The sequence below is a fragment of the Bombina bombina genome, chromosome 4 (assembly GCF_027579735.1).
Source record: "Bombina bombina isolate aBomBom1 chromosome 4, aBomBom1.pri, whole genome shotgun sequence".
Classification (NCBI taxonomy): domain Eukaryota; kingdom Metazoa; phylum Chordata; class Amphibia; order Anura; family Bombinatoridae; genus Bombina; species Bombina bombina.
This window is the reverse complement of record NC_069502.1, coordinates 939152766-939177917: the sequence shown is the minus strand read 5'-3', so window position 1 is coordinate 939177917 and position 25152 is coordinate 939152766. Positions and strand designations below refer to the sequence as shown.

The following is a 25152-nucleotide window of genomic DNA, read 5'->3' as shown; positions in this document are numbered from 1 at the left end:
GTTCTAAAGCACTAAGCACCAGTTTCTGGTTAGGGGGGGCTACTGGATCCTCTGTCTCCCCTCCTGTACTAAGTTGAGTAGGGTTCTTCAAACTTTTTTTCCCAGGACCCAGTGCCATGACACCACATACCTTTGCGACCCTATTGTTATGCTTGGTCTAAATCTTCTGAAGTAATTTACAACAAGATAGCTGCATTATTGTAGCCAAACTTCAAAGTGTTGTAAAAGTAATGACACACTCTCATACAACACATACTCTCATAAATCACACACATACCACACATACTCTCATACATCACACACACTCTTACAACACCCACACTCTGATTCAGCACACACCACAAACACTCTAACATAACACACACACACTGTTGCACAACACTCTCACTCTCATATAACACACATACATCACACATTCCTACAACACACACTCCTACAACACACACAAGTTGTGACCTAATAAACATGGTGTTGTGACCCAGTAATGGGTCCCGACCCATGGTTTAAAGAACCCTGACGTAATGTGATGTGAACCCTCATTTGAACCAGTGTATGGCTGACCTTTGAAAGAGCTACCTCCGGACACCAGGCAATTATTTTATGGAGTGGAGGGGGGAGTTGTGGAGCCATTAACTCCATCTCTGCTTCCTTAAAATGCAGGGCACCAACTGTTTTAAAAGTGTAATTTCTTCTCTTAAATGTACAAATTAGGCATTTAATATGTTTTTTTTTTTATAGCACTTATCTTATAGCACTTATCTCCCCATAAACACATACAGGGCATAAGACCCAATTTTGGATATAGTGGAGCATTTAAATGAAGAGTCCCATACATCTGTCAATTGTAGGTGATTGCTGTAAACATAGAAATGGCCTACCTAATATATTTACTGTATGGTGGCTTCAAAGGAGTCCCTATTCCCTAAAGACAGCAAACACACACACTACCTTTAATGAAATTAGATATTTCCCTTGTTCAAATTAAAAATAATTAAATTGTTTTTTTTGTTTCTGGATTGCATGAACTTACAGATAAACCTGTCTCATAGTTGTTTTCAAGCTGAGAAATGTGTAGTTCTCTTTGCTATGAAACTGAATACAGACCGTTTTCAGCCATTATAAAAAAAAAAATACAAATAGAAATGTCTGTTTTAAAGTTGTGTTTCAGTACAATATACACTTAAAGGGACAGTCTACTTGAAATGTTTGTTTTGTTTAGAAAAATAGAAAATGCCTCTGTGATTACCTTGTATCTAAGCCTCTGCACACGGTCTCCTTATCTCAATTCTTTTGACAGACTTGCATTTTAGCCAATCAGTGCTAACTGCATGGGAGTGAGCACAATGTTATCTATATGGCGGCACACATGAACTAGCACAGTTTAACTGTGAAAAACTGTCAAAATGCACTGAGATAAGAGGTGGCCTTCAACGGCTTAGAAATCAGTTTATGAGCCTACCTAGGTTAAGTTTTAAACAAAGAATACCAAGAGAACAGAAAATGTAATGGTAAAATAAATTGGAAAGTTGTTTAAAATAGCATGCCCTATCTGAATCATGAAAGTTTTAATTTTGACTTCACTGTCCCTTTAAAATGACCCTGTCTTTTTTCCTCAGTAACTATTTTGCTGTGGATACAGCGTCTGCAGTTGCTATCGCTGTGATGACGTTTGGCACCATGTATCCAATGAGTGTGTACAGTGGTAAAGTGTTACTTCAGGTAGGAAATTTGACACAGATCAGGAAATATTCTTGGTGATAACTTGGGTATTATGTCTTTAACACTCTATGGCACATGCAGCAGGAACTAAATTGGTCTGTTTTTGTTTTTTTAACAAAATTACCAGCAATTCTTAATATTTTTGTGCATAATAAGATATTGGGCAACAATCACTCTATTTGCTGTTCATTTTAACAGATGTTTTGTCATATTATTTAGGTATATATATATATATATATATATATATATATATTATATATAAACATGGAGAAAAAGCGCACTCCTAGGGATCCTTGTTCAAGTACTTTTAATAGTGAACGTTTTCGGAGGTATAACGCCCGTCCTCAGACTTTTTTGGTCTGAGGACGGGCGTTATACCTCCGAAAACGTTCACTATTAAAAGTACTTGAACAAGGATCCCTAGGAGTGCGCTTTTTCTCCATGTTTGTATGCCTGTTTTTGCTGCACCCAGGGTATTGGACTAACTTACAGCTTGGAGTGCAATCTCCTCTTATATTTATATAATATAATAATATATACATACATACATACATACACACACAACACACACACAACACACACACACACAACACACACACAATATAATCTCAAATTCATGCTTTTGAAAATAATGTGTATTTTGTTTGTCTTTTTTTTAATTTATTTAAAGACAACACCACCTCATGTGATTGGGCAGCTGGATAAACTTGTTCGAGAGGTAAGATGAAACCAAATGGAGAAAAAAACGTGTGGTTAGTTGCGTTATTAAACATAATTGTAGCAAATGTGTAAATTTTAATAGTATATACAGTTATTCATTAAGGTAAATTTATTAAGAGCAATTTCCTATTATTTCTTTTAACAGAAGATGAGATTATAATCAAATCTACTATTTAAATAGTATAGTACAATCAGTAAAATAACTCCATAGCCTAATTTTCCAAATGTTTGGACAGTCTAGTGCAGTGCTAGATTATCCCAGGCGCATGGGTTCCCATGGTGCTTTAAAAAGTGTGCGTTTGACTACTGCCACAGTTCCATGCTCATTTTCGTTGTGATGCACTGGACAGCCTATACATTTCCTCTAGGGTGCACCTGGGAACTACATTTCCCATCATACTGCAGCATGAGAAGTGAGAATACAGGATGTTTAATTGCCTTAGTTCTAGTACCCGCATGGGGATTAGATACATTGAGGGATCAAAACACGAATGACTTCACACTGAAGTTTATAGGTTACCTTTTTAACAAGAGCCACAAATCTCTGCCCAGACATCACCGCAGGACCCAGTAATTAAAGGGTGCACTTTGATCCTGGGCAGGATCGAGTCTACATGCAGAAATGAACAATGCAGGGACTTGGTGCTGCACCCTTTGTCGGGTCCCCACTGTGTCTATGTTTGCTTCAGGACCTATGCTTCAGAGAATCCTTTTGCTATCATACCAAATTTTGACTGACAGTGACAAGCTAGCAAACCAACATATTGATATGTATGTTGTATATATGACTTTAAGGTACATGAAGAAAACATAAATATTAGCTGGGAGTCCTCACTAATGTATGAAGTAAAATCATATTTCTCTTGTTAAGTGTGTTCAGTCCACGGGTCATCCATTACTTATGGGATATATTCTCCTTCCCAACAGGAAGTTGCAAGAGGATCACCCAAGCAGAGCTGCTATATAGCTTCTCCCCTCACATGTCATATTCAGTCATTCTCTTGCAACCCTCAACAAAGAAGGAGGTCGCGAGAGGAATTGGAGTTTTTTACTTAATTATTCTTCAATCAAAAGTTTGTTCTTTTAAATGGCACCGGAGTGTGCTGTTTTTTTTTATCTCAGGCAGTATTTAGAAGAAGAATCTGCCTGCGTTTTCTATGATCTTAGCAGACGTAACTAAGATCCACTGGCTGTTCTCGCACATTCTGAGGAGTGGGGTAACTTCAGAAAATGGGAATAGCATGCGGGGTCCCCCGCAAATGAGGTATGTGCAGTACAATATTTTCTGGGAATGGAATTGACTAAGAAAACACTGCTGTTACCCATATGATGTAAGTACAGCCTTAAATGCAGTAGTAGCGACTGGTATCAGGCTGATAAATGTATGCGCAGTTGAGTTATTTTCTAGGGACTAGAATTTGACTGAGAAAATACTGTTAATACTGAAATAATGTATAAGCCTTAACTGCAGTAGAAGCGACTGGTAGCAGGCTTAGTGATAACTTTGCATGACATTGAAAAAGTTTGTTTTTAAAACGTTTACTGGCATGTTATTCGTTTTGTGAGGTACTTTGGTGATAAATCTTTTTGGGCATGATTTTTTTCCATATGGCTAACGTATATTTCTTCTGTTAAGTGTGATCAGTCCACGGGTCATCATTACTTCTGGGATATTACTCCTCCCCAACAGGAAGTGCAAGAGGATTCACCCAGCAGAGCTGCACATGGCTCCTCCCCTCTACGTCACTCCCAGTCATTCTCTTGCACCCAACGACTAGATAGGATGTGTGAGAGGACTATGGTGATTTTATTTAGTTTTATTCCTTCAATCAAAAGTTTGTTATTTTTTAATAGCACCGGAGCGTGTTATTCCTTCTCTGGTAGAATTTGAAGAAGAATCTACCAGAGTTTTTACTATGATTTTAGCCGGAGTAGTTAAGATCATATTGCTGTTTCTCGGCCATCTGAGGAGAGGTAAACTTCAGATCAGGGGACAGCGGGCAGATTAATCTGCAAAGAGGTATGTAGCAGCTTTTATTTTCTGACAATGGAATTGATGAGAAAATCCTGCCATACCGATATAATATCATGTATGTATATTTTACATTTGAGTATTCTGGGGAATGGTACTTCACTGGAATTACACTGTGTTTATAAGACTTTAACCTATTTGTAAGCAACAGGCTTTTTAATAACTTTTAATTTATGTTAAACGTTTTTGCTAGAATGTAAAATCGTTTTCATTTTCTGAGGTACTGGGTGAATAAAATGTTTGGGCACTATTTTTCCACTTGGCAGTTGCTTGATCTAATTCTGACAGTTTACTGATCTCTCTCACTGTTGTGTGTGAGGGGGAGGGGCCTTTTTTGGCGCTTTTGCTACGCATCAAAAATTTCAGTCAGAAGCTCATTGTTTTTCCTGCATGTTCCGGTTCATCTCTACAGAACTCAGGGGTCTTCAAAACTTGTTTTGAGGGAAGTAATCTTCACAACAGAGCTGTGAGATTGTAGTTGACTGTGATAAAAAACGTTTATTCTTTAACTTTTTTTTCTGCCATCAGGGTTAGTTATTCTTTGCTAATGGGAACAAGCCTTTGCTAAAATTGTGTTTTGTTTTACAAAGATTGATGCTGTAACCTTTTCTGTTTATTAATTTCAACTATCATAAATCTTTCTGTGCTTCTTAGGCACAGTACGTTTTTCATTGTATTTTACTTGAATAATATTTCCAAGTTGCAAGTTTAGTTGCTAGTGTGTTAAACATGTCTGATTCAGAGGAAGAGACCTGTACTATTTGTGCTAATGCCAAAGTGGAGCCCAATAGAAATTTATGTACTAACTGTATTGATGCTACTTTAAATAAAGGTCAATCTGTACAAATTGAACAAATTTCACCAAACAACGAGGGGAGAGTTATGCCGACTAACTCGCCTCACGTGACAGTACCTGCATCTCGGGAGGTGCGCGATATTGTGGCGCCCAGTACATCTGGGCGGCCATTACAAATAACATTACAAGATATGGCTACTGTTATGACTGAGGTTTTGGCTAAATTACCAGAGCTAAGAGGCAAGCGTGATCACTCTGGGGTGAGAACAGAGTGCGCTGATAATGCTAGGGCCATGTCAGATACTGCGTCACAACTTGCAGAACATGAGGACGGAGAGCTTCATTCTGCAGCTGACGGTTCTGATCCAAACAGATTGGATTCAGATATTTCAAATTTTAAATTTAAGCTGGAAAACCTCCGTGTATTACTAGGGGAGGTGTTAGCGGCTCTGAATGATTGTAACACAGTTGCAATACCAGAGAAAATGTGTAGGTTGGATAAATATTTTGCTGTACCAACGAGTACTGACGTTTTTCCTATACCTAAGAGACTAACTGAAATTATTACTAAGGAGTGGGATAGACCCGGTGTGCCGTTCTCACCCCCTCCGATATTTAGAAAGATGTTTCCAATAGACACCATCACACGGGACTTATGGCAAACGGTCCCTAAGGTGGAGGGAGCAGTTTCTACTTTAGCTAAGCGTACCACTATCCCGGTGGAGGATAGCTGTGCCTTTTCAGATCCAATGGATAAAAAGTTAGAGGGTTACCTTAAGAAAATGTTTGTTCAACAAGGTTATATATTGCAACCCCTTGCATGCATTGCGCCGGTCACGGCTGCAGCGGCATTCTGGATTGAGTCTCTGGAAGAGAACATTAGTTCAGCTACTCTGGACGACATTACGGACAGGCTTAGAATCCTTAAGCTAGCTAACTCATTCATTTCGGAAGCCGTAGTACATTTAACTAAACTTACGGCTAAGAATTCCGGATTCGCCATTCAGGCGCGCAGAGCACTGTGGCTAAAATCCTGGTCAGCTGATGTTACTTCTAAGTCCAAATTACTTAATATACCTTTCAAAGGGCAGACCTTATTTGGGCCCGGTTTGAAAGAAATTATCGCTGACATTACAGGAGGTAAGGGCCACGCCCTACCTCAAGACAGAGCCAAACCTAAGGCTAGGCAGTCTAATTTTCGTTCCTTTCGGAATTTCAAAGCAGGAGCAGCATCAACTTCCTCTGCTCCAAAACAAGAGGGATCTGTTGCTCGCTTCAGACAAGGCTGGAGACCTAACCAGTCTTGGAACAAGGGCAAGCAGGCCAGGAAACCTGCGGCTGCCCCTAAGACAGCATGAATTGAGGGCCCCCGATCCGGGATCGGATCTAGTGGGGGGCAGACTTTCTCTCTTCGCCCAGGCTTGGGCAAGAGATGTCCAGGATCCCTGGGCGCTAGAGATAATATCTCAGGGATACCTTCTGGACTTCAAATACTCTCCTCCAAAAGAGAGATTTCATCTATCAAGGTTGTCAACAAACCTAACAAAGAAAGAGGCGTTTCTACGCTGTGTTCAAGAGCTCTTGTTAATGGGAGTAATCCATCCTGTTCCACGGTCGGAACAGGGACAAGGGTTTTATTCAAATCTGTTTGTGGTTCCCAAAAAGGAGGGAACTTTCAGACCAATCCTGGATTTAAAGATCCTAAACAAATTCCTAAGAGTTCCATCGTTCAAAATGGAGACTATTCGGACAATTTTACCTATGATCCAAAAGGGTCGGTACATGACCACAGTGGATTTAAAGGATGCTTACCTTCACATACCGATTCACAAAGATCATTACCGGTACCTAAGGTTTGCCTTCCTAGACAGGCATTACCAGTTTGTAGCTCTTCCATTCGGATTGGCTACAGCTCCAAGAATCTTCACAAAGGTTCTGGGTGCTCTTCTGGCGGTACTAAGACCGCGGGGAATCTCGGTAGCTCCGTACCTAGACGACATTCTGATACAAGCTTCAAGCTTTCAAACTGCCAAGTCTCATACAGAGTTAGTACTGGCTTTTCTAAGGTCACATGGATGGAAGGTGAACGAAAAGAAAAGTTCACTCGTTCCACTCACAAGAGTTCCCTTCCTGGGGACTCTTATAGATTCTGTAGAAATGAAGATTTACCTGACAGAGGACAGGTTAACAAGACTTCAAAGTGCTTGCCGCACCCTTCATTCCATTCAACACCCTTCAGTGGCTCAATGCATGGAGGTAATCGGCTTAATGGTAGCGGCAATGGACATAGTACACTTTGCACGCTTACACCTCAGACCACTGCAACTGTGCATGCTAAGTCAGTGGAATGGGGATTACTCAGACTTGTCCCCTTCTCTGAATCTGGATCAAGAGACCAGAAATTCTCTTCTATGGTGGCTTTCTCGGCCACATCTGTCCAGGGGGATGCCATTCAGCAGACCAGACTGGACAATTGTAACAACAGACGCCAGCCTTCTAGGTTGGGGTGCCGTCTGGAATTCTCTGAAGGCTCAGGGACAATGGAGTCAGGAGGAGAGTCTCCTGCCAATAAACATTCTGGAATTGAGAGCAGTTCTCAATGCCCTCCTGGCTTGGCCCCAGTTGACAACTCGGGGGTTCATCAGGTTTCAGTCGGACAACATCACGACTGTAGCTTACATCAACCATCAGGGAGGGACAAGAAGCTCCCTAGCAATGATGGAAGTATCAAAGATAATTCGCTGGGCAGAGTCTCACTCTTGCCACCTGTCAGCAATCCACATCCCGGGAGTGGAGAACTGGGAGGCGGATTTCTTAAGTCGTCAGACTTTTCATCCGGGGGAGTGGGAACTTCATCCGGAGGTCTTTGCCCAAATACTTCGACGTTGGGGCAAACCAGAGATAGATCTCATGGCGTCTCGACAGAACGCCAAGCTTCCTCGTTACGGGTCCAGATCCAGGGATCCAGGAGCAGTCCTGATAGATGCCCTGACAGCACCTTGGGACTTCAGGATGGCTTACGTGTTTCCACCCTTCCCGATGCTTCCTCGATTGATTGCCAGAATCAAACAGGAGAGAGCATCAGTGATTCTAATAGCACCTGCATGGCCACGCAGGACTTGGTATGCAGACCTGGTGGACATGTCATCCTGTCTACCTTGGTCTCTACCTCTGAAACAGGACCTTCTGATACAGGGTCCTTTCAAACATCAAAATCTAACTTCTCTGAAGCTGACTGCTTGGAAATTGAACGCTTGATTTTATCAAGACGTGGGTTTTCTGAGTCAGTTATTGATACCTTAATACAGGCTAGGAAGCCTGTTACCAGAAGGATTTACCATAAGATATGGCGTAAATACCTATATTGGTGTGAATCCAAAGGTTACTCTTGGAGTAAGGTTAGGATTCCTAGGATATTGTCTTTTCTACAAGAAGGTTTAGAAAAGGGTTTATCTGCTAGTTCATTAAAGGGACAGATCTCAGCTCTGTCCATTCTGTTACACAAACGTCTGTCAGAAGTTCCAGACGTTCAGGCTTTTTGTCAGGCTTTGGCCAGGATTAAGCCTGTGTTTAAAACTGTTGCTCCACCATGGAGTTTAAACCTTGTTCTTAATGTTTTACAGGGCGTTCCGTTTGAACCCCTTCATTCCATTGATATAAAGTTGTTATCTTGGAAAGTTCTATTTTTAATGGCTATTTCCTCGGCTCGAAGAGTCTCTGAGTTATCAGCCTTACATTGTGATTCTCCTTATTTGATTTTTCATTCGGATAAGGTAGTTCTGCGTACTAAACCTGGGTTCTTACCTAAGGTAGTCACTAACAGGAATATCAATCAAGAGATTGTTGTTCCTTCTTTGTGCCCAAATCCTTCTTCGAAGAAGGAACGTCTACTGCACAACCTGGACGTAGTCCGTGCTCTAAAATTTTACTTACAGGCAACTAAGGAATTTCGACAAACGTCTTCTCTGTTTGTCGTTTATTCAGGTCAGAGGAGAGGTCAAAAGGCTTCTGCTACCTCTCTTTCTTTTTGGCTTCGTAGCATAATTCGTTTAGCTTATGAGACTGCTGGACAGCAGCCTCCTGAAAGAATTACAGCTCATTCTACTAGAGCTGTGGCTTCCACTTGGGCCTTCAAGAATGAGGCCTCTGTTGAACAGATTTGCAAGGCTGCAACTTGGTCTTCGCTTCATACTTTTTCCAAATTTTACAAATTTGACACTTTTGCTTCCTCTGAGGCTATTTTTGGGAGAAAGGTTCTTCAGGCAGTGGTTCCTTCTGTATAAAGAGCCTGCCTATCCCTCCCGTCATCCGTGTACTTTTGCTTTGGTATTGGTATCCCAGAAGTAATGATGACCCGTGGACTGATCACACTTAACAGAAGAAAACATAATTTATGCTTACCTGATAAATTCCTTTCTTCTGTAGTGTGATCAGTCCACGGCCCGCCCTGTTTTTAAGGCAGGTAAATATTTTTTAGGTTATACTCCAGTCACCACTACACCCTTGGCTTCTCCTTTCTCGTTGGTCCTTGGTCGAATGACTGGGAGTGACGTAGAGGGGAGGAGCTATGTGCAGCTCTTCTGGGTGAATCCTCTTGCACTTCCTGTTGGGGAGGAGTAATATCCCAGAAGTAATGATGACCCGTGGACTGATCACACTACAGAAGAAAGGAATTTATCAGGTAAGCATAAATTATGTTTTCTGCATAGAAACCGTTATATCTGGTCTCCCACTGTTGTAATATGAGTGGGAGGGGCCTTTTTTTTTTAGCGCCTTGTTGCGCAGTTAAAATTCTAGCACAGTCTTCCTGCTTCTTCCTCCTTGATCCGGGACGTCTCTAGAGGGCTCAGGGGTCTTCAAAATTCATTTTTGAGGGAGGTAATCAGTCACAGCAGACCTGTGACAGTGTGTTTGACTGTGATAAAAGCGTTAAATCTTAAATCGATTATCCGTTTTGGGTATTGAGGGGTTAATCATCCTTTTGCTAATGGGTGAAATCCTCTGCTAATTTAATACATTTACTGTTAAAAATTGTTTGCTATAACTGAATTAATTCATTGTTATTCAACTGTGTTTTTTAAAAGCGCTGCAGCGTTTTTTATATTGCTTGTAAACTTATTGAAAGTAATTTCCAAGCTTGCTAGCTTCATTGCTAGTCTGTTTGAACATGTCTGATACAGAGGAATCTGCTTGTTCATTATGTTTAAAAGCCGATGTGGGGCCCAATAGAAATATGTGTACCAATTGTATTGATGTTACTTTAAATAAAAGTCAGTCTTTACCGGTAAAGAAATTATCACCAGACAACGAGGGGGAAGTTATGCCGCCTAACTCTCCTCACGTGTCAGTACCTTCGCCTCCCGCTCAGGAGGTGCGTGAGATTGTGGCGCCAAGTACATCAAGGCCCTTACAAATCACTTTACATGATATGGCTAATGTTATGAAAGAAGTATTATCTAATCTGCCCGAGTTAAGAGGCAAGCGCGATAGCTCTGGATTAAGGACAGAGCGCGCCGATGACACGAGAGCCATGTCTAATACTGCGTCACAATTTGCAGAACATGAGGACGGAGAGCTTCATTCTGTGGGTGACGGTTCTGATTCAGGGAGACCGGATTCAGAAATTTCAAATTTTAAATTTAAGCTTGAGAACCTCCGCGTGTTGCTAGGGGAGGTGTTAGCGGCTCTGAATGATTGTGACACAGTGGCAATCCCAGAGAAATTATGTAGGCTGGATAAATACTATGTGGTACCGGTGTGTACTGACGTTTTTCCTATACCGAAAAGGCTTACAGAGATTATTAGTAAGGAGTGGGATAGACCCGGTGTGCCCTTTTCCCCTCCTCCGATATTTAGAAAAATGTTCCCTATAAACGCCGCCACACGAGACTTATGGCAGACGGTCCCTAAGGTGGAGGGAGCAGTTTCTACTTTAGCCAAGCGTACCACTATCCCGGTGGAGGATAGTTGTGCTTTCTCAGATCCAATGGATACAAAATTAGAGGGTTACCTTAAGAAAATGTTTGTTCAACAAGGTTTTATATTACAGCCCCTTGCATGCATTGCGCCTGTCACTGCTGCAGCGGCATTCTGGTTTGAGTCTCTGGAAGAGGCGATTCGCACAGCACCATTGGATGAGACTTTGAGCAGGCTTAGAACGCTTAAGCTAGCTAATGCGTTTGTTTCGGATGCCGTAGTGCATTTAACCAAACTTACGGCTAAGAATTCCGGATTCGCCATCCAGGCGCACAGAGCGCTATGGCTTAAATCCTGGTCAGCAGATGTGACTTCTAAATCTAAACTACTGAATATTTCTTTCAAAGGGCAGACCTTATTCGGGCCCGGCTTGAAGGAAATTATTGCTGACATTACTGGAGGTAAGGGCCACACCCTTCCTCAGGACAGGGCCAAATCAAAGGCCGAACAGTCTAATTTTCGTGCCTTTCGTAATTTCAAGGCAGGAGCAGCATCAACTTCCTCCGCTCCAAAACAGGAAGGAACTACTGCTCGTTACAGACAGGGTTGGAAAAGCAACCAGTCATGGAACAAGGGCAAGCAGGCCAGAAAGCCTACTTCCGCCCCTAAGACAGCATGAAGACAGGGCCCCCTTTCCGGAGACGGATCTAGTGGGGGGCAGACTTTCTCTCTTCACCCAGGCTTGGGCAAGAGATGTCCAGGATCCTTGGACGTTGGAGATCATATCTCAGGGATACCTTCTGGACTTCAAAACTTCTCCTCCACAAGGGAGGTTTCATCTGTCAAGGTTATCAACAAACCTAGTAAAGAAAGAGGCATTTCTACAATGTGTACAAGACCTCTTAGTGATGGGAGTGATCCACCCAGTTCCGCGAACGGAACAAGGCAAGGTTTTTACTCAAATCTATTTGTGGTTCCCAAAAAAGAGGGAACCTTCAGGCCAATCTTAGACCTAAAGATCTTAAACAAATTCCTAAGGGTTCCATCGTTCAAGATGGAAACCATTCGAACCATCCTACCCATGATCCAAGAGGGTCAGTATATGACCACAGTGGACTTAAAGGATGCCTACCTTCACATACCGATTCACAAAGATCATTATCGGTACCTAAGGTTTGCCTTTCTAGACAGGCATTACCAGTTTGTAGCTCTTCCCTTCGGGTTAGCTACGGCTCCAATAATTTTTACAAAGGTTCTGGGCTCGCTTCTGGCGGTACTAAGACCGCGAGGCATAGCGGTGGCTCCGTACTTAGACGACATTCTGATACAAGCGTCAAGTTTTCAAAATGCAAAGTCTCATACAGAGATAGTTCTAGCATTTCTGAGGTCGCATGGGGGGAAAGTGAACATGGAAAAGAGTTCTCTGTTTCCACTCACAAGGGTTCCCTTCCTAGGGACTCTTATAGATTCTGTAGAGATGAAGATTTACCTGACGGAGTCCAGGTTATCAAAAATTCTAAATGCTTGCCGTGTCCTTCATTCCATTCCAAGCCCATCAGTAGCTCAGTGCATGGAAGTAATCAGCTTAATGGTCGCGGCAATGGACATAGTGCCATTTGCGCGCCTGCATCTCAGACCGCTGCAATTATGCATGCTAAGTCAGTGGAATGGGGATTACTCAGATCTGTCCCCTTTACTGAATCTGGACCAGGAGACCAGAGATTCTCTTCTCTGGTGGTTGTCTCGGGTTCATCTGTCCAAAGGAATGACCTTTCGCAGACCAGATTGGACGATTGTAACAACAGATGCCAGCCTACTAGGCTGGGGCGCAGTCTGGAACTCCCTAAAGGCTCAGGGATCGTGGACTCAGGAGGAGAAACTCTTTCCAATAAACATTCTGGAGTTAAGAGCAATATTCAATGCTCTTATAGCTTGGCCTCAGTTAGCAACACTGAGGTTCATCAGGTTTCAGTCGGACAACATCACGACTGTAGCTTACATCAATCATCAAGGAGGAACCAGGAGTTCGCTAGCGATGTTAGAGGTCTCAAAGATAATTCGCTGGGCAGAGTCTCACTCTTGCCACCTGTCAGCGATCTACATCCCAGGCGTGGAGAACTGGGAAGCGGATTTTCTAAGTCACCAGACCTTTCATCCGGGGGAGTGGGAACTTCATCCGGAGATATTTGCTCAACTGATTCTTCGTTGGGGCGAACCGGAACTGGATCTCATGGCATCTCGCCGGAACGCCAAGCTTCCGTGCTACGGATCCAGGTCCAGGGACCCGGGAGTGGTGCTGATAGATGCACTAGCAGCCCCTTGGGTTTTCAACATGGCTTATGTGTTTCCACCGTTTCCGTTACTGCCTCGACTGATTGCCAAGATCAAACAGGAGAGAGCATCGGTGATTCTGATAGCGCCTGCGTGGCCATGCAGGACCTGGTATGCAGACCTAGTGGACATGTCGTCCCGTCCACCATGGTCTCTGCCTCTGAGGCAGGACCTTCTAATTCAGGGTCCTTTCAACCATCCAAACCTAATTTCTCTGAGGCTGACTGCATGGAGATTGAACGCTTGATTCTATCGAAGCGTGGTTTCTCGGAGTCGGTTATTGATACATTAATACAGGCTCGGAAACCTGTGACCAGAAAAATTTACCATAAGATATGGCGTAAATATTTATATTGGTGTGAATCCAAGAGTTACTCATGGAGTAAGGTTAGGATTCCTAGGATATTGTCTTTTCTACAAGAGGGTTTAGAAAAGGGTTTATCCGCTAGTTCGCTAAAGGGACAGATTTCTGCTCTGTCTATTCTTTTACACAAGCGTCTGGCAGAGAATCCAGATGTCAAGGCTTTTTGTCAGGCTTTGACTAGGATTAAGCCTGTGTTTAAGACTGTTGCTCCTCCGTGGAGCTTAAACTTGGTTCTTCAAGTTCTTCAGGGTGTTCCGTTTGAACCCCTTCATTCCATTGATATTAAGCTTTTATCTTGGAAAGTTCTGTTTTTGATGGCTATTTCCTCGGCTCGAAGAGTTTCTGAGTTATCTGCCTTACATTGTGATGCTCCTTATCTGATCTTTCATTCAGACAAGGTAGTCCTGCGTACTAAACCTGGGTTTTTACCTAAGGTTGTTTCTAACAGGAATATCAATCAAGAGATTGCTGTTCCATCATTATGTCCTAATCCTTCTTCAAAGAAGGAACGTCTTTTGCATAATCTAGACGTGGTCCGTGCCCTGAAGTTTTACTTACAGGCAACTAAAGATTTTCGGCAAACTTCTTCTCTGTTTGTCGTTTACTCTGGACAGAGGAGAGGTCAAAAGACTTCGGCTACCTCTCTCTCTTTTTGGCTTCGTAGCATAATACGTTTAGCCTATGAGACTGCTGGACAGCAGCCTCCTGAAAGAATTACAGCTCATTCCACTAGAGCTGTGGCTTCCACCTGGGCCTTTAAGAATGAGGCCTCTGTTGAACAGATTTGCAAGGCTGCAACTTGGTCTTCACTTCATACTTTTTCCAAATTTTCCAAATTTGACAGTTTTGCTTCTTCGGAGGCTGTTTTTGGGAGAAAGGTTCTTCAGGCAGTGGTTCCTTCTGTTTAATGTTCCTGCCTTGTCCCTCCCATCATCCGTGTACTTTAGCTTTGGTATTGGTATCCCATAAGTAATGGATGACCCGTGGACTGAACACACTTAACAAGAGAAAACATAATTTATGCTTACCTGATAAATTTATTTCTCTTGTAGTGTGTTCAGTCCACGGCCCGCCCTGTCTTTTTTTTGAGGCAGGTTCTAAATTTTAAATTATAACTCCAGTCACCACTGCACCCTATAGTTTCTCCTTTCTCATCTTGTTTCGGTCGAATGACTGGATATGACATGTGAGGGGAGGAGCTATATAGCAGCTCTGCTTGGGTGATTCTCTTGCAACTTCCTGTTGGGAAGGAGAATATATCCCATAAGTAATGGATGACCCGTGGACTGAACACACTACAAGAGAAATACATTTATCAGGTAAGCATAAATTATGTTTTTGGTGGCTTTACTCAACATTTAATAATGTCATAAATACTAAAATATCATATATTTTGCATCAAAAAAGCATGCAAATAGTTACTGTAAATATTTAGCACCAAGTATATACCAGCTATATTAATATAAAAATAAAAATGTATGTTGTTTCTTTGTTTTGCAAACTATTAGTTTATTTCTAATTATTAGAGTTTAACATATTAAGTATTTTTTTCCCCTTCTTTCGGCGCTATTTCCGGTTTGCATCAGTCCTTGCATCATTTTATTTATAACAATAACCCAGTGCATTCATTCTGTAATAAGGAATTATTGTTTGAGACTCGGCATACTTTATGTTCACCAACAGATTGGCTATTTCACTTTATGTATAATATCTTGTTTATTACTAGTATACAAAAAATAAAAATAAAATAAATTTAAAAAAAATACCTTTTTAATGTAGGATCTATAATGTTTTCTAAGACAAACTGCAAAATGTATAAGACGCAATATGAGTTAATACCACAGAAAAAGTAGCAAGTAGTCAACTATTCCAATGTGCTTCATTTAGAGAACAATTTATATATATATATATATATATATATATATATATATATATGTGTGTGTATATTTTATCCTATGTGAAGAACATAAAAATGTAAAATATTTATTACTCACCCCGGGTTAGCGCTGTAGGTCTAACGCAGTGTCGGGTTGGTCCGTGAGCGATAGGTGTTAAAGGGACACTGAACCCTAATTTCTTCTTTCATGATAGAGCATGCAATTTTAAGCAACTTTCTAATTTACTCCTATTATCAAATTTTCTTTATTTGAAAAGCAAGAATGTAAGTTTAGATGCCGGGCCATTTTTTGTGAACAACCTGGGTTGTCCTTGATGATTGGACAGAACGAATGAAAAAGTGCTGTCCATGGTCTGAACCAAAAATTGTCTGGCTCCTTAGCTTAGATGCTTTCTTTTTCAAATAAAGATAGCAAGAGAATGAAGGAAAAATGATAATAGAAGTAAATTTAGAAAGTTGCTTAAAATTGCATGCTCTATCTGAATTATGAAAGAAAAAAATTAGGTTTAGTGTCCCTTTAAGCTTTTTTTTAAAGTTGTGCTCTCCGTTGAAGTCTGTGTGAAGAAGAATTCAACGCAGTAGCGTTATTTAAAGCCCTACAGTTAATACGCGTAGGGTTTTGCTCTTGCGTTAACAGTTTACTTTCAACATGTAATACGCAAGCTATCCCACGCACGTTACAAGTTTACTTTCAGCAATATAAGCATTCAAGTGTGAGCGTTAAATACCGCTCCACTTGTAATCTGCCCCAGAGTGTTTTATATCTTACTGTTAATTACAGCATTTTTTTAATTAAAGTAATAAGTTCAGCTACACAAAAAGAGAGAAGCGCTCATACCAGGGAATACAATAGCAATATTACTTGTTCTCAGGCTATTTACCACCCCAGTAGCAGCCTCTTTTTGCCGAGCATCTGCCTATCACAGAGAACAACTTTGCTACTTGTGAAAATAAATTCTCTTGTGTTGATCCTTTTTTTAAATATAGGTACTTGTGTTGCATCTCTTTTACAGACGTGTAAAATTGTTTGTTATTTATTAGGTATCTACTCTCGATGGAGTCCTCGAAGTACGAAATGAACATTTTTGGACTCTTGGATTTGGCACCATGGTACATATGCATGTTTATAAATGTAGCATTGTGTCTGTTCACAAGGCAGTTATACCACCTTAGCTGTCTTGGCAAATATTGCAATTGGAAATCTCTGCTAAATACATTTTAAAATGTTAGATACATTAGCAGTTGAGAAAAATCAGTATACTTGTTCCATCAGAACTTATATCAAATGGAAGTTTTATGTTATTTTCTCCTAAATGCTTTTCTTTCCGGATATGGTGAGTCCACGGTTTCATCAATTACTGTTGGAAATACCACTCCTGGCCAGCAGGAGGAGGCAAAGTGCACCACAGCAAAGCTGTTAAGTATCACTTCCCTTCCCACAATCCCTAGTCATTCTCTTTGCCTTCGGTGCAAGGAGGAGGTGAAGTTTTGGTGTCTGAAGAAAATTGGATTGCTTCGCTACAAGCAAGATTATATTTTTTTGTAAGCCAGAGTAGGTTTGCTCTGATCTTTCATGTGTTCTGGGTATAGCTGTAGTCCACGTTAATCTCTTTAAAGCAGTTAGGAACTTGTGAGGTGGGCCTTGCTGCATTTTCCTAACATTGTTGCTGCCCTTAGATAGAAAGCCAGAGTAGGTTTACTCTGTTCTCTTTTTTTCTACAGGCCTCTGTGAGGAGTTGCATCCTCTCACGTCAGGTAAGCTGTCCTCCTGCTGGACGGCTAGATGCAGGTAAGTGCCTTTCTATCTTTTAGGGTGGAGATATGGCACTTAAGATTTTAAACTAATTGGCTGCATCGTTTTGCAGGATATTTTAAAGGGCAGGGAGCAGGCACTGATTTGTGATAAGAGACAGGGATTATACTTTTTGTTGTTTAAAAGTTATTTTCCATTTTATTAACTGTGGGCTGTATTTTGCTTTGTTAAGTTCTGTTTAGACACGGATTTAACAGGTGGGCTAGTTCGCTCTCATATTTATTTAGAGCGGGGTTGTTATTATCTTTGACAATGTCTTTTAATGTTTGGATGTGCAAACTTTAAGACCATACGAGGTACATGCGCTGGTGTCTGATTGTACCCGGTAAGGGTTTATGACAAACAGAGCTTTGGGCTCAATTGTGTTTCCATTAGCAGGGGAAAGTCATGTCCGGTGAACATGTTTCCTTTATTGCGCAGCTCCTTCTTGGCGGGTAAGATGCTGAGAATTGCATGCTTTTTTCTCTCTGGGAATTAGGACTAGTCCAGTAGCTTGCTAGTGGGATACATGACATGCCTCTCTGTTTCTGTTCTAAGATTAAACTGAGCTGCGTTCTGACGGCTGAAGAAAATGTTTTCTTCTCTGTGTGAGTTCGGCAGGGAGCTCTGCCGTCTTTTGCTCGGTGTTGTTGTTGTTACTGATAGCAGTAAAGAAACCGCTGCATCTTGAGAGTAAGTTTATGTTTTAAGAAGAGTAGCAAGTCAAGGAATCTTTGATCTTGCATACTAAATAGAGCCTTCAATAAATCATGCATAAGACATACATAATAATTGTTCATATATTTATTGTGTCTGGGGTACTGTTTTTTAAAGTGACAGTATATAATAATTTTTATTTATGTTTATTTTCTATTATGAAAGTGTTATGTATTGAGGAACAATTTCTTTGTTTTCCAAACTATTCTGTTCCTAGAACGCATGTTGTACCCTGAAGCATTTTTTGTTTTGCATATGCATTCAGTGCTATATGGTAAATTTGTAACTCTTTAATTATAAGATTGATTGTTGCCCACTGAGCCCATTGTCTCTAAGGTTGATGCTGTTTAGGCAATGCCACAGCTTTCTCCTCAATCATCCCAAGCCTTTATGGCATCACAATCTCCTGGAGGAGTTATTTGCTTCCAGAATTGCTGCCCAGGTATCTTCTGCGGTATCTGTGGCATTATCTGCTTTTCCTATACTTATGGGAAATCGCAAGAGGAATATTAGAGATTCAGATAGTAAGGTTTCTGTTCCACCTACGGCTACACAGACTGCCTTTCCCCATAGGTTCGATGATGATACGTCGGTAGCCTCTGAGGGTGAAATCTCAGGTTAAGACAGTATAATTCCTTCATCTAATGCTGAAGTAGTAACCTTCAGATTTAAGTTTGGACACCTTTTGTGTATTGTTAAATGAGGTTTTGGCTAATCTGGAGCGACTCTGATACGTCTGTCATTGTCAACCCTGCAGAATCTAGTAAGCTTTATATATACTAGGATTCCTCTGTGGAAGTTTTTCCTGTTCCAGACTGTGCTGACATATTTTTCACAGGAATGGGAGAAGTCAGAGATTAACTTTTTCCCTGTCTCCTGTCTTTTAAAGGATGTTTTCTGTTGGTGTCTCCATTAAATATCATGGAGCACGGTGCCTTAAGTTGTAGGGCATTTCTACTCTGGCTAAGAGAACTATGATTCCTAGAGAGGATGGCTGTTCTTTTCAGGATTGATAGAATGAGCGGGAGGCTTATATGGAAGTTTGTATTGCCACTGGGTCAAGTGCGTCATCCTATTGTTGGGACCCCTGGTATGATTCCAATTTGGTAGGGACTTCTTTGGAGGAGATCCAGAACAGATTTAAGGTTCTCACGGGGCGTTGTGGCTATATTCAGTGGATTTTCCTCTGAGTTCAAGCTTCTGGTGCTTCCTTAAAAGGGTAAGACCTTGTTTGATCCTGCTTTGACAGGAATATTTCTGATATTATGGGTGGAAAAGGGTCTTTTCTACCGCAAGACAAAATGAATAGACCTAAACGAGTTTGCCCCCAGTTTGCTCCCGGGGCCGGTTTCCAAGTGGGGGGCTAAATCTCTCTGTCTTCAAACATGGAAACAAGATGTCCCAGATAGGCTGTGGACATAGTATCTCAGGTTTTCTACATAGAATTCATACCTTTTCTCCCAGAGACAGGTTCCACCTCTCAATTTATCTGCAGGCCAGATAACAGTGAGACATTTTTGAAGTGCTTTTGGGACCTCTCTTCCCTGTGAGTGTTAGGTCCAGTTCCTGTAAGGGAACAGGGTCTAAAATTCTTTTCATTCCTGTTTGTGGTTCCCGAAAAGGAGGGATTTTGTTTGTCCTTTTGTAGATCTAAAGTGTCTCAACACTTTTTTTTTCTTTGCTCAGGGTACCGTCCTTTCAAGGTGGAAACCAGGGGTTTCATTCTTTCTTTGGTTCAAAAGGGTCAGTTAATGGTGACCATAGACCTGAAGGACGTGTATTTTCAAGTTCCTGAGTTTTGCCTTTATGTCAAACACTTTCAGCTTGTGACTTTTCCCTTTGGGGGCCATCTTAGTTTCCCTATCTCTGAAAATATTTTTGTCAGATGTCAGAAAATAGAGGATTCCTGCTTCTTGTTTCTTTCGGTACTCTTCTGTTTGGCCCTTCAGTTGCTCAATGTATGGAGGTAATTGGTCTGATGGTTGTTTCCTTGGACAATCATCCCTTTGCTCGATTCCATCTGAGAGTCTGCTGTTATGCATGTTCAGATAGTGGACCGGGTATCTTGTGGCTCTGTGTCGGAGGATAGATCTAGGTCTGTCGACATGAGATTCTTCCCTGTGGATCAGAGAGGGGAATTAGTGGTAGATCGCTCGCTTAGCTTGTGAGAGGTAGCGGGATTGTTGCCCACATTCCCCAGAATCTTTTGGTTTTCTCAGGAGCATCTGTCTCGGGGCACATGCTTCCGGAGACCTTCCTGAGTAATAGTGACCACGGTCGCTAGCCTGTTGGGTGGGTGATTATAGACTTGAGAGGAGTCTGCTCTTCCCATAACCATCTTGGAGTTGAGAGCGATCTACAATGCTCTGATGGCTTGGCCTCAGTTGTCTTAACCATTTTTTCAGGTTCTTGTTGAACGATTTCATCTAGGAGGTTTACAATAACCACCTGGGAGGAATCTGGAGTTCCTTTGCCATGGTTGGCGTGGATTGTCGGTATGCGGACAATCACATTTGTTTATTCACTATTCACATTTCAGGAGTGAATACCGGGAGTGGACTTCTTGAGCAGTCAGATTTTTCATCCCAGGGAATGGGCGCTTCTCCTGGAGATGTTCTCCAGGTTAACCCTCAAATTGGGGGTGCTGGAGTTGGAGATGGCAGTACGCCAAGCTTCCAAGTTATGTTAAAGGTTAAGAGATCAGTTGGCTGCTCTGTTAAATACCCTGGCGGTTCTGTGGGATTTCAATCTGACATCCCTGTTCCTCAGTTTGCTCTCCTTTCACAAGTCATTGCTCGTATCAAATGGGAGTGATCATCTGTATTTTAATAGTTCCTGCATAGTCTCACAGGATCTGGTATACAGACCTAGCGGAGATGTATTTCTTCCACCTTGGGTGTTGTTCCTGAGGAAGGACCTTCTAATTCAGGGTCCATTCTTTTATCAAACTTTCGTTTTCTGTGAAGCTTTCTGCTTGGAGATTGAATGCTTAGTTCTGTCTAAGCGTGGTTTTTCTGAATCGGTCATTGGACCATGATTCAGGCTCGCAAGCCTATTACTGGTAATTTTTACCATAAGGTATGGTGTAAATTCCCTGATTGGTGTAAATCCCAGGACTACTCTTTTTGAAGTAGGGTCAGGATTCCTAGGGGTTTTGCCCTTTCTCCGGGAAGGTCTGGAGAACGGTTTGTCAGTCAGTTTTCTGAAGGGTCAGATTTTCTGCGTTATCTTTTTTTTACACAAGTGTCTGGTGGATGTGCCAGACGTGTAATCGTTTTGTCAGACCCTGGTTAATATCAGGCCTGTGTTTTAAAGGGACAGTCAACACCAGAATTTTTGTTGTTTTAAAAGATATATAATCCCTTAATTACCCATTCCCCCAGTTTTGCGTAACCAACACAGTTATAATTATACAAGTTTTACCTCTGTGATTACCTTGTATCTAAGCCTCAGCAGACTGCCCCCTTATTTCAGTTCTTTTGACAGACTTGCATTTTAGCCAATCAGAGCTGTCTCCATGGTAAATTCACGTGCATGAGCTCAATGTTATCTATATGAAACACATTAACTAATGCCCTCTGGTGGTGAAAAACTATCAAAATGCATTTAGATTAGAGGCAGCCTTCAAGGTCTAAGAAATTAGCATATGGATGTCCTAGGTTTAGCTTTCAATTAAGAATACCAAGAGAACAAAGCAAAGTTTGTGATAAAAGTAAATTGGAAAGTTGTTTAAAATTACATGCCCTATTTGAATCATGAAAGTATTTTTTGGACTTGACTGTCCCTTTAAGTCTGTTGCTCCTCTTGGAGTTTTAACCTTGGTTTTAAGGTTTTGCAGCAGGCTCAGTTTGAGCCATGGCATTCCATAGATTTTAATTATTTTTTATCTTGGAAGTTTTCTTTTTTGCTATATCTTCTGCTCAGAGAGTTTAGGTACTCTCGGCTTTGCAGTGTGATTCGCTTTATCTTATTTCGGATAAAGGGGGTTATTTATAAGTTAAAACTTTGTTTGGGAATTTGTTGTTCCCTCTCTGTGTCCTCATTCTTATATGTTGAGGAACGTGTGTGCACAATTTGAATGTTATGTGTACTTAATATTTTTTCTTCTGTTTTTTTGTTTGTTTTCTCTGTATCAGAAAGCTGCTGCTACTTCTCTTTTCTCTGGTTGAGAAGTTTGTTTTTCAGACTACCGGGCTGCAGTCTCCTGAGAGAGTTATGACTCGTTACACGAGGGTTGTCTCTTGGATTTTCACAGATGAAGCTTCTGTGGATCGGTTTTGCATGGCTGCAACTTGGTCTTCCTTGCATACTTTTTCAAATTTGATTATTTTGCCTTCTGTTTAGGTCTGCCTGTCTTCTCCCTCCCTATTTATATGTGTCCTCTACCTTGGGTATTGATTCCCAACAGTAATTGATGAAGCCGTGGACTCACCATATCTTAGGAAAGAAAACAGGATTTATGCTTACCTGATAAATCTATTTCTTTCCGGATATGGTGAGTCCACGGTCCAGCCCCTTTATTTCAAGACAGTTATTTTTTTGACTAAACCTCAGGCACCTCTACACTTTGTGTTACTCCTTTTTTCTCCATTTCCCTTCGGTCGAATGACTGGGGATTGTGGGAAGGGAAGTGATACTTAACAGCTGTGGTGCTCTTTAACTCCTCCTGCTGGCCAGGAGTGGTATTCCCAACAGTAATTGATAAAGCCATGGACTCACCATATCCGGAAAGAAATAGATTGATCAGGTAAGCATAAATCCTGTTTTTCTTTCGTGTGATGATAAATAATACATAGGGATCTATAACATGTGGGATATATTTCTCGCCACTAGAAGGCCAAGAACCCACACAAGCTTTTAATCCCTCCCATCTCTCCCCAGTTTCTGTACTTGGCCTCACAGGAGAAGGTTGAGAAAAGAGATTTTCCGGCTACTTGCTTATAGATTAATGTTTGGGAGCTCAGATCAATGTGAGACCCTTTATCCATGGGACATATAATTCAAAAATATGATAGAAGAGATTTCACAGCAGCTAAATGATACAGGTACATAGGAATACCCTTAAAAGCTCTTGTGTGGGTTCTTGGCCTCCTCCTAGTGGCAAAAAATATATCTCATATATTATGGATCCATTTGGACTATCATCATCCTGAAAGAAAATAATGTATCAGGTAAAGCATACATTTTCTTCTAATGGTATGCTATTGATGCTTAAGTTGATATTAAACTGTAAAAATTATTACAATGCAAATGAAAACACTATTAAAACATGTAATGGCTGTTCATTTGGATTTTGAAGCATCCTGGAAGTACAAAACCTAATAGGGACATAAAAATGTACTTCTGTTATCAAAGTGCTTCAATATCTTGGTATCCTTTTTTTAAAGTTGTTTAAAACTGCATGCTCGAACTGAATCATGAAAGAAAACTATTGGGGTTCATGTCCCATTAAGAACTGATTGTTCACTGGACATGTTCCACACCTTTATTAGCGGACAGTGACACAAACCAAACAAAACAAAGTTTTTCTCTGTACAAGAACATTAGTAATTAATAATTGAGTATATGCTTGTTTGTGAATTATTAATTTAAAAACATGCAATCAGAAAATTATTTTTATAAGTACCTTACTATCTTTAAATAAATGTTAAGAATATCTTTCTGTAACTTTCAGGCTGGATCTGTTCACGTAAGGATTAGAAGAGATGCCAATGAACAGATGGTGCTTGCTCATGTTACGAACCGTCTTCAAACATTGGTTTCATCTCTGACTGTTCAGATTTTCAAGGACGACTGGGCAAGACCTGTTTTGGCTTCTGGCCCAATGCCTTCCAACATGCTGAATATGACTGATCACCACGTCATCCAGATGCCATCTTTAAAAACCTTGAATGATGAATTAAGCCCAATGACTTCAACGCCTTCCAAACCAAGTAGTCCACCTCCAGAATTTGCCTTCAATACACCAGGCAAAAATATCAACCCAGTCATTCTTACAAACACTCAGACAAGGCCTTATGGCATGGGATTAAATTATACACCATATGGTGGCACTTTTAATCAAGGACTTGGAGTGCCAGGGATTGCAGGAACACAGGGTATACGGACTGGTCTTTCGAATGTGGCCAACAGATATGGAACATATACTCCAGGACAGTTCACTCAATTCAAACAATGACCTTATTTTACCTACTCTTATTTTTTTTCTTTTCATTCCTTTTGTTCCATTGGTTGAGATATAAAATCTATGAGATAAGGTTAAAGCGGTTAATGAATCCTCAGTTACATCATGTCCAATGAGAATTATACAAAAACACATGAGCCAATCAGTCGTTAAGGATTGAGCAATGAGACCACTAGTACAATTTCTCTGAGAAAAATACTTTTAAGATGCAGGAAAGCGTCCTGTTTATTCTCAAAGTAAAATATGGACTGAACACAAGGGGGCAATATCATATTTTTTAATAAAGCAAATGCCTTTTTTTGCTGTTTGCGTTTTTTTTAAATTGTTCCTAACACATACAAATGCTAGATGTTAACAAGCAGATCATTCAGAGATGTACAATGATAGTTAAAAGGATAGTAAAGTCAAAATGAAACTTTTATGATTTATATACAGCATGTTTCATTCTTTTATTATCCTTTGTTGAAGACTAGGCTCTGAAGCACCAATGCAGTATTAAAAGCTAGATGTTCACATCTGGTTAGCCAATGACATTCACTAAGCACCATCTAGCTCCCAGCATTGCATTGCTGCTCATGAGCCTACAGAGGACACCAACAGAACAAAGTAAATTTAATAATAGAAGTAAATTGGAAAGTTGCTTGCATACTTAAAGGGACAGTAAACGTACAGAATAATGTTATA

General features: G+C 40.9%; 1 protein-coding gene across 1 annotated transcript in view; it reads left to right on the top strand.

Moving 5' to 3' along the window:
• The window catches only part of SLC30A6 (solute carrier family 30 member 6), a 72176-nt gene extending 47405 nt beyond the window's left edge, over positions 1-24771 (top strand). The window contains exons 11-14 of the mRNA XM_053711921.1: positions 1617-1719; positions 2390-2437; positions 16817-16885; positions 23959-24771. Of these exons, the coding sequence (XP_053567896.1) occupies positions 1617-1719; positions 2390-2437; positions 16817-16885; positions 23959-24462 (724 nt within the window). The 3' untranslated portion in view covers positions 24463-24771. The remainder of the gene's footprint in view (positions 1-1616; positions 1720-2389; positions 2438-16816; positions 16886-23958) is intronic.
• The last annotated feature ends 381 nt before the right edge of the window (positions 24772-25152 follow it).